Source organism: Heliangelus exortis, chromosome 12 (genome assembly GCF_036169615.1).
Source record: "Heliangelus exortis chromosome 12, bHelExo1.hap1, whole genome shotgun sequence".
Classification (NCBI taxonomy): Eukaryota; Metazoa; Chordata; class Aves; order Apodiformes; family Trochilidae; genus Heliangelus; species Heliangelus exortis.
Genome location: NC_092433.1, coordinates 9,360,914 through 9,369,508, shown reverse-complemented (window position 1 = coordinate 9,369,508; position 8,595 = coordinate 9,360,914). Strand labels below are relative to the sequence as shown.

The window sequence follows — 8,595 nt, the reverse complement described above, 5'->3', positions numbered from 1 at the left end:
TGCTGGGAGATGGAAGTGAGGGAAAGGAGGAAACTGTAATTCCTGTTCGTGTTTGTGATCAACACAGCTGACTGCTCAGCTTGACCTCCCTGGCTGCAGAGGGACGGATGCACAAACACTCACACACACATACACTTATTTATAACCACACTCGCAAGCAACTCATTTTGTCCAAGTCCCTGAAGATGTTGCTCTTCGTCTTGCTTTTAGTTTTGGATTTCAACCCATCTCTGAGCCTAAAAATCTGCTCCTTCAATGTGAGGTCTTTCGGAGAAACAAAAATAGCCAGACCTGAAGTCCTCAATGCCATGGTAAAGGTAAGTTTCTTCACCTGGATGAGAGAAATTGAGCTGTCTGTGGGCTTCTTCACTACATAATCTTGCACATCATTTGATTTTCACTGTGGTAATGCAAGGAAAAAAAAAAAGAGTTAATAATTGAAATACTTTACTTTTATACTCTAAAGGGTTAGCCTGTGGTTGAGTAGGTTGTTTTCTCTTATTTTAGTTTGCATGGGAATATAACAGAAATAACATTTGCTGTTTCCTTTGGAAATTGAGTTAAGAAAGAGAGGAAACCTCTGCTCACAGTAAAATTATTTTCTCTTTGAATCACAGAGATTTGTTTTGTGATACATTCTTTACCTTGCTTGTGTGCTAATTATTCTGAAATACTTCTGTCTAATTAAACATATTCTCAGGACAGCAGAGAGTATCATGTTAAGGTGTGGTACAAAATTGAAAAGCCTGATTGCTAATTTATGTAAATAAACTCTCACCATCATGCTTCCTCTGCAGAAGCTGAAGACAACTCAGCTTTTTAAAAGAACCATGTTTTGGACTTACAGCTTTTCCAAGTCCCCTCTGAGATGCCCTGGTAGCAGGGAACTCAGTGGTCCACATAACCCCCCAGCAGCAGCAAGGGATGCTGCCCTTTAGCTGGGTCCTGATTCTTTTCATTGCACACAGCTGGAGCAGAGGGGTTTGCATTTCTTCCTACACTGTCAGCACTACATCCTATATATAATAAATCAGGGATAAAATATTTACAAGTGTCAGAGGGCAGTAATTTCAACAGCAAAATTTGAAAAGTGACAAAACTGGGGGCAGAAGGAAGTCCCCAAGCATGCCAGGCTGTGGGGTGTACTGGACTGTCCAGTGGGGAATCCCAGTTCTGGCTGTGGGAGCTGAGCCAGGCTGGGCAGCCCCCCCATCCCCAGCACCCCACCACTCCTCTGTGGTGCTGCAGCCCACCAGGGCTGGGACCCTGGTTTGGGACTCTATGGGCTATTTCAGAGGGGTCTGCAGCAGACAAAAGGGACAGGGAATGGTGACAGTACAGTCAGCTTTGGGAAGGCACAGCACAGAGATGGGACCTCAGGGGTATATACACCAGAAAAAGGATGGAAACCACTGCAGTGGATTGGTGACAGACACAAACAGGGTCTCCTCCATACACCCCAGATCCTTCTGTCACATCCATCTGGGCTCCCAGGGAGTCAGGATGCTTGAGCACAGCACTGGTCCAAAGCAGAGAAGAAAACCTGTGTGGCATGGGGCAGGGAGGAGGGAAAAGCACAACTGATGTTATCTGTGGGGCAGGAGCAGCACCTCAGCAGTCAGGAGAAGAACAAGCTGGCAGCAGTGGCTCTCACTGCCCCTTCCCCTCCACACTTCCTCCTGAGGAGCAGAAGTTTTCCAACAAACCCGAAACTGCTCTGCTCCTAAGTTCCCTCTCCCAGCTCAAGTGTGGGCAGGAGGCAGTTCTGAAAGCAGAAGAGCTTCCACCCGGGCTGCTGCCCCTCTCCCAGCACAGCAGGCTGGCCACAACTTCTTCCACAAAGGACATTCCCTGCAGCAGTAACTACTTCTTTCAAACATCTTTAATCCTCCAAAGCCCACCACATGCAAACTCACCTCTGCCCCTTCCCCTTCCAGATCATTTCTCGCTGTGACATTATGTTGCTGATGGAAGTAAAGGAGAACAAGAACCGGGTTTGTCCTCTTCTGGTGGAGAAGCTCACCAGGTAGGGTGCCCATGGGCACGCAGGCAAATATTGGGAAAACTGCTTGGCAAGAGCCAGTGCTCTGCTCAGAGACACCTTCCCTGGATGAAAGCTCAGGGTCTGGGCTCTGCCCCAGCTGTCAAGGAAGGACCAGGCTCTGGCAACGTAGCTGAAGTCCAGGAGCAAATCTAGCTCCAGACCACTATAGGACACTTATTTTTAAATAAAAATAACAAAAAGCAGAGAGGAAGCAGAGTGAAAGGGGCAGTGATGGAGCACAGGTCCAGACCACAGCTCCTGAGGTTTTTTGCCTCTACCACTCATCCCTGTGGTCAGGCAGGCAATGTGTTCTACCCTTGGGCACAGGCAAAATTATGTCCTCTTCAGCCCCTTATGAATGTAGAAACAAACTAAGACACAAAACTTTCCTCCCAGTCAGCTGAAAGGGCCAAAGGAGGAATATAGATGTGTGGCCAGTGAGAGGCTGGGAAGGAAGAGCTACAAGGAGCAGTATGCCTTCATCTACAGGTGAGTGAACTTCCCCTACCACCTAGCCAGCCCCTCACCCTGCCCTCCCACTTTGCAGCCCCATAGAGAGGGGCTGGACATGGTGGTGGGGGCTCCACTCCAAGGGAGCAGAAGCAATGCAGGAGGTGGGGGTGGGATGGGCTCTGCCTGGGAGTAGGAATCATCCCAAGTCAGTCCAAGTCAGAGCACAGAGACAGTGTTAGACACATCCTGGCAAGCCATGAATGCGACATCCTCTTCTCCTGTTTATACTGCTGCAGGCAACATTTGGTATTAGTGAAACAAACCTACCAGTACCCTGACACCCAGCCTGGGGATGAGGATGCTTTCTCCAGAGAACCCTTTGCCATCTGGTTCCAGTCTCCAAAAACTGGTGAGTTGTTTCAGAAACAAACTTTTCTCCCAGTCTCATGGAGCAAGAGGCTGCCAGCTGGACCCTAGTGCATGGTGGGGGCAGGGGAAAGGGGCCACATCCTGCCCCCCACTGCAGTTCCTCACAAGAGCAGAATTTGCCTCTGCGGACGCTGCCCCTGGCATGGCCAGCAGCTTGCTGCATGCCACAGCCCCAGGGAAGCCTCGGCCATGACCACCATGGGCTGTGGGTTGGTGGATGTGCTCCATGCTGCTCAGGAGCAGTGATGGCTGTGGGTGTTGGAGCAGGGCTGGTGTTGGAGCAGGGTTTGCTTTGCCATGTTGCAGCTCAGCAGCTGATAAGGAGCACTGTGCAATTACACAGCAAACACCTCTGATCCACAGCCAGAACAGAAGCTGTTTCCTCTTCAGAGAAACCTTCTTCCTTCCAAGTCAATCTGTTTCTTTGTGATTCACTGTGTATTTAACCATTACATTTTTTACTGTTATTTTGCCTTGTGTTTAAGCTGTCAAAGAGTTTGCTATAATCCCTCTGCACGCCACACCAGAGACAGCAGTGCGGGAAATTGATGAGCTCTATGATGTGTATTTAGATGTAAAACAGCGCTGGAAAACTGAGGTTAGTTGACACATCTATATTAGTAACAGCAGTTTTTGTACCAAGCCACTAGGCACGTTATTCACTTCTCACAGCCTGATAACCTTCAGACCTTAACAAGCCCCAGATTTTGAGTACCCCTCTGTTGTATTTTTGCTTGATATTTGAGCTATATGAGCATCAATAGACCTTTAGAGTCCTTGCCAGTCTTCTTTTGGAGAGCCATCCTCATGGTTACTTGTGAAAACCTTTCTGCCTTCCAGAACTTCATCTTCATGGGGGACTTCAATGCTGGATGTAGCTACGTTCCCCAAAAGCAGTGGAAGAACATCCGTCTAAGGACTGACTCTGAATTCATCTGGCTCATTGGTGACAAAAATGACACGACAGTGAAGAGAAGCACAAGCTGCCCATATGACAGGTAAAGGGTTCACTGCAAAACTGTTCCCTTTCCATGACTTTCTGAGAAAACAAATACACGGAATGGTGTGAGTGACTGTCAGATAAAGGAAATGTGCATGAGGCCTTCAATGATAAATCAGTGGCCAGGAGGACATATGGTCTGAATACTTCTAGCCAGGAGCAAAAAGCACTTTGCAGGCCTGTTAGCAAGTAGTTTTGTAGAAAGGGCAAGATCTCCATTGCTGTGGTTTAGGTGGAGATAAATGTCAGGCAATTACACAGCACTTCTCATCTGCAGAGCCCTGCAGACACCCAGGCAGAAGGTGCTGCTGCCTCCTCCGTGCTGGCTTTGAGCCATGGTTTTTTGCTCTTGCATTCATAATTTTGATTGACAAATGCAAAATTCCATCCTGCTTAGCAGGTAGGATGTCTCACCTTCCCTAGGCACATGTCAAGTCCTGCTGCTACCTGCAGCTTCTTCATCAGGGACAATAAATACATCTGATTATCAGAGCTCAGGGTGAGTTTAGAGTTAAACCTCTGGTAGAATGAGCTTTTGTATCCCAGCAGGACTTCACTGAAACTCCAGTCATAGATGTCCAGTGATTTTAGTATCCAAAGTAGAGCTTTGAACCTTGCAGCACCTTTGGGGTGCGTTTAGATACAAGTCACTCCATGCTGGCTTCTGAGGCCAACACACACTGAGGTGTTCAAGTGTTTTGTACCCAAGGAAAGGAATCACTCAAAGGCAGAGGAAAGAGCATGCTGGTGTCTCTTAGCGGGCAGCTCATGGGAAAGGACAAACCATACGTAGCTGTGGCTCCATCAAGGTCAGGTCTATCACCTTCAGCTCAGTGGAACATGGTTGCTGCTGGTTGGACCCCCCCCAGCAGCTTCCCATTACCTTGCTTCTTTCAGGATTGTGGTCAGCGGGCAGAAGCTCATCCATGCTGTCTTGCCAGACTCTGTCAATATCTTTGATTTCCAGAAGGATTTTCAGATGACTGAGGAGCAGGTAGGCACAGCCTGGCCTCTGCAGCAGGTGGGCATGGGCTAACACAGAATAACAAAGCCAGTGGTACCCAGGCAGTTTTGACCTTGGTCTTGCCAATAAAATTGTTGCATCTTCCCCAAGTGATGCAATGATCATACTGCATCTCCCCACAATCCACCCTGCACACCCACCTCCCCTCCTCTGCAGCAGAACCCCCTGGGTCAAGCTTTGACAGGAACATGGGTGGGCAACTCCCAACCCTCTGTGCCATTGTCTTGCAGGCACTGGGCGTGAGTGACCACTTCCCTGTAGAGTTTGAGTTAAAAACAAAAGGTGGCTTCTTCAGCTGGCTGAAATCAAAGTTTTCAAAGAAGAGGAGGTCCAGGAAGGGCCGTGGCTCAAGATCATGAGACTGCCGAGTCCTTTCACATGACATGAAAAAACACAGATACCAACAGATCTTGGAGAAGACCGATGTAGATATACTCAAAGCAAGCACAATTTTTCATGGAAAGAAAAACCTACCAAATATTTTGTTATATTTAAAATATTTTGGGTAAGATAAATCAGCTAGAAGCAGCACACAAGGCTGATTCCTAATGTAAAGCACACATGTATTGATTCCTAATGTAAAGAGCTACTGCAAGAATAAAACACTTCTGGGTGTTTTATTTAAACACACCGCTTTATCTGTAAGGTTGGAGGGCAGGGATCTCCATGCATCTGTGTGGGCTAAGGAGCTCTGCTATTCCTCTGCAGAGACACAGGGATTAAAAGGACCTTTCTGCAGTGTGTGTGTGTGTGTGTGTGTGTGTGTAGATGCTTCAGTCATGACCAGTGGGACACAGTGCCTGGTGATTCCCTATGGAAAATGTTGCTCTGGGCTTGAAACTGCTCACCGGGAAAGAGAGAAAGCAATGACAGAAGGACAGGCAGTAAAGCCCCTTTTCAGCACTCACTCAGCCAGGAAGCAGCAGGAACAAAGCACTGGTGATTCCCCTCCCTGCCTGCTGCCATCACCCTGCCTGCAAACCCTGGGTGAGAGTCCTGGATACCCCAGGTGACAGTGCTGCCAACACAAACTTAAATTAAAACCTGATTTCAGCATCCTGGCACAGGAGTGATCTGCATCTCTCCCCAAAAAACCCTCCATGGCAGCCTGAAGTTCTCTGATGAACCAGATTTTAATGATGATTATTTAATGTAACTGTACAGCAATCTGTTTTCTCAGCTCAGCCCACAGGCTGTACTTAGTGCAAACCAAACCCTGTCACACAGATGGCATCTGAAAAGCAGGAATAATCCAACAGTTAGTAGAGGCAAATATTCATCTCCCTTCACTAAACCCCCCCTGGTTTGTCTGCTTATGGGGCAGGGAGGACTAGCAAACGAGACAGACTTTTGTGGGGGGGAAACAGTTTGGCCTGTGTGAAACCCTGTGTCTGGAGATAAAGAATTGGAGGAAAGAAATCAAGAGGAGACTATCCCAAGGGAGAGCATGCTGGGCAGACAATAAACCCCGAAATTTCAAGAGCAATTAATCTTGAAATGATACCGCATTTCATAAGCTCCAATGGTTATATTTCAGCTAAAGGAGAGGAAGAGCCTGATTTAGAACAAGTATTTACATTGGGATTTTTATAGCAATGCCACTCTCTGGCTGACAGCAGCAACGGTCCATTTGAAGGCTGAAATCAAACTAAGCCTCTGGCATCACACCTAAGTCCTATGTCAGTCCCTCCTCTCTTTTTGCCTTCATAAAGAAGCAATGCACTAAGGAATAAATCCCACTCCGGGAAAGAAATAGTGGATACATTCTATTGAAAAATATGCAAATATGGCCAAGTCTTACTGAAAAAGCCTTGTCCTTATTTGTGACATTGAAAATAATCCTTTATCCAGCATATGAAGATTAGAGGCATGGCCAGAGAGTAGCTGCAGCAGCAGTTGCAGTAGCAGGCATGATGCTAGCAGCTGTCTGTCTGGAGATGCTACTGCAGAGGCTGAGCATTTGACTGGTAGACAGACATCTTAATGCAAAATGATGCTTCTCCCTGGAGAGCCAGGATGTACTTTTGTAGGACTCAAAGCAGACAGAGGGTGTCTGCACTCAGTTCATGTTTGATAGGGGCTGGGAAGTGTCCAAATCTTGTACAGGCAGCACAGTCTCTACAGATATACCTGTGTATATTCCATCCATTCACTAGACAATATCATAAATGCATCCTAAAATGTTTAACAGGTTATGTATTCTCTAGATTTTCCCCACCTTTTGATCATTACCCAGCTGTCCCAACTGCAAAGGAGTTTTTAAATTGTTCTAGACTGCAAAAGCCTTGATGTATTATGCAGCCAGAACAAAATTTCTCTTTAGATGAATTAGGTTTCTTGAGCTTTATGTATGAATAAACAGTTTTAGACTAAGAATACAAAATGGCCTTGAGAGACTTAGTCTCATGCAAGCCAGGTCTCACATCATATCTGGGAGAAAAACAAAGAGGAATTTCAGAAGCTGAAAACTATTTCCTTCTCAGTAGCCCTGGCCAGGTGAGAACACAGAACAGATAAGACCCAGCTGAGCAAGAAGTGCTGAGATCCCCCAGTCCCTCAGATTTGAGTCCTGGGGAAGTCCTTCTCCAAAGCAGGATGCTGAAGGCATCTTCTGTTTCCACAGACCTGAGGTCTCCCAGATTCCTCAGAACCCCCCCCTTCCCCAGCTCCATGGGAGGTTCCTGCTGCCCTGCACCTGGGATGGAGCCTGGGCTGTCCCTTGCTTTGCAAAAACCCCACACAACTGTGAGTTTTGCTGCCCTGGGGCAGTGAGTCCTGTGCCAGAGTCCCCAGGATCGCAGAGTAGCAGCTCGAGGCATTCAAGGACTGCAGTTCCTCCATAACTTCCATCACTGAGCTCAGCTGGCTAGGTTTTTCCACCTTGGACTCACCTGAACTGGGCTGGTGTTCTATTCCCAGTCTTGGCACTGCTTCCCACTAATCCGCAAAAACCCCAACACCTCTCAGCTTGTGTCATGAGGTCAGTGTTATTGAACCTGGGCAAGGTTCTATACCTTCTTTTGCCTCCTTTAGGCACTGGCAGCAATGGGGACATGGTAGAGTTGGTACAAAACCCCACAGGGACACACCTGTGTTGTGTATTTGAAGCCCGTATATCCCCAAACAGACCAACACAGCATGCACTGCAATTGAACATACAGCAGTAGGGGAACTTTAAGAAATTCTGTATATAAAACCACCTACAGTCAGACAAACATGCTGGGAGGTGCTGGTTCACAAGCTGCCCAGAAGGACAGAGGTCAGCAGGACCAGGGACTGTCCCGTCTCTGGGCAGAGGTCCCCAACTCTGAAACCCCTTGGCACAGCAGTACTTGTGCGTAGCCCAGACTCTTAGGCTTACATCCACATTTGCTTTGCTTTCCTGGAGCTTAACTGTGCACAAATACACAAAGACATGAGCAACACCAGCACACAAAGCTCCCACTGCCTCCCTGCTTCCTGGGTGTTGGGTGAGCAGAAGCAAACGCCCACACCACCTGTATGCATCCATATAGATGCACATGTGTACAGACATACACTGAAGTGCAGCAAGGGAAGGAGTTATCACACAGCAGGGCCAGTAGTCATATAGAAGGCAGAAAAATCAAAAAGCCTACCAGTGTGGGACTACCAAAACCAGCAGCT

At 47.5% G+C, this 8,595-nt stretch overlaps 1 protein-coding gene across 1 annotated transcript; it reads left to right on the top strand.

Moving 5' to 3' along the window:
* Positions 1-15: 15 nt before the first annotated feature.
* Positions 16-5,691, top strand: DNASE1L3 (deoxyribonuclease 1L3). Its single transcript, XM_071755927.1, has 8 exons — positions 16-317; positions 1,938-2,026; positions 2,441-2,533; positions 2,794-2,906; positions 3,412-3,524; positions 3,767-3,924; positions 4,824-4,920; positions 5,181-5,691. Exons 1-8 carry the CDS (start codon positions 108-110, stop codon positions 5,307-5,309), a joined length of 1,002 nt encoding a protein of 333 aa, XP_071612028.1. The 5' UTR covers positions 16-107; the 3' UTR covers positions 5,310-5,691.
* Positions 5,692-8,595: the final 2,904 nt, after the last annotated feature.

Excerpts from the sequence above, each read along its gene's own strand:
- DNASE1L3 (XM_071755927.1), top strand. The coding sequence starts at position 108 with ATGCACAAACACTCACACACACATACACTTATTTATAACCACACTCGC. Across the intron at positions 2,027-2,440 it reads CTGGTGGAGAAGCTCACCAG|TCAGCTGAAAGGGCCAAAGG; the intron begins GTAGGGTGCCCA and ends CTTTCCTCCCAG. Across the intron at positions 2,907-3,411 it reads GTTCCAGTCTCCAAAAACTG|CTGTCAAAGAGTTTGCTATA; the intron begins GTGAGTTGTTTC and ends CTTGTGTTTAAG.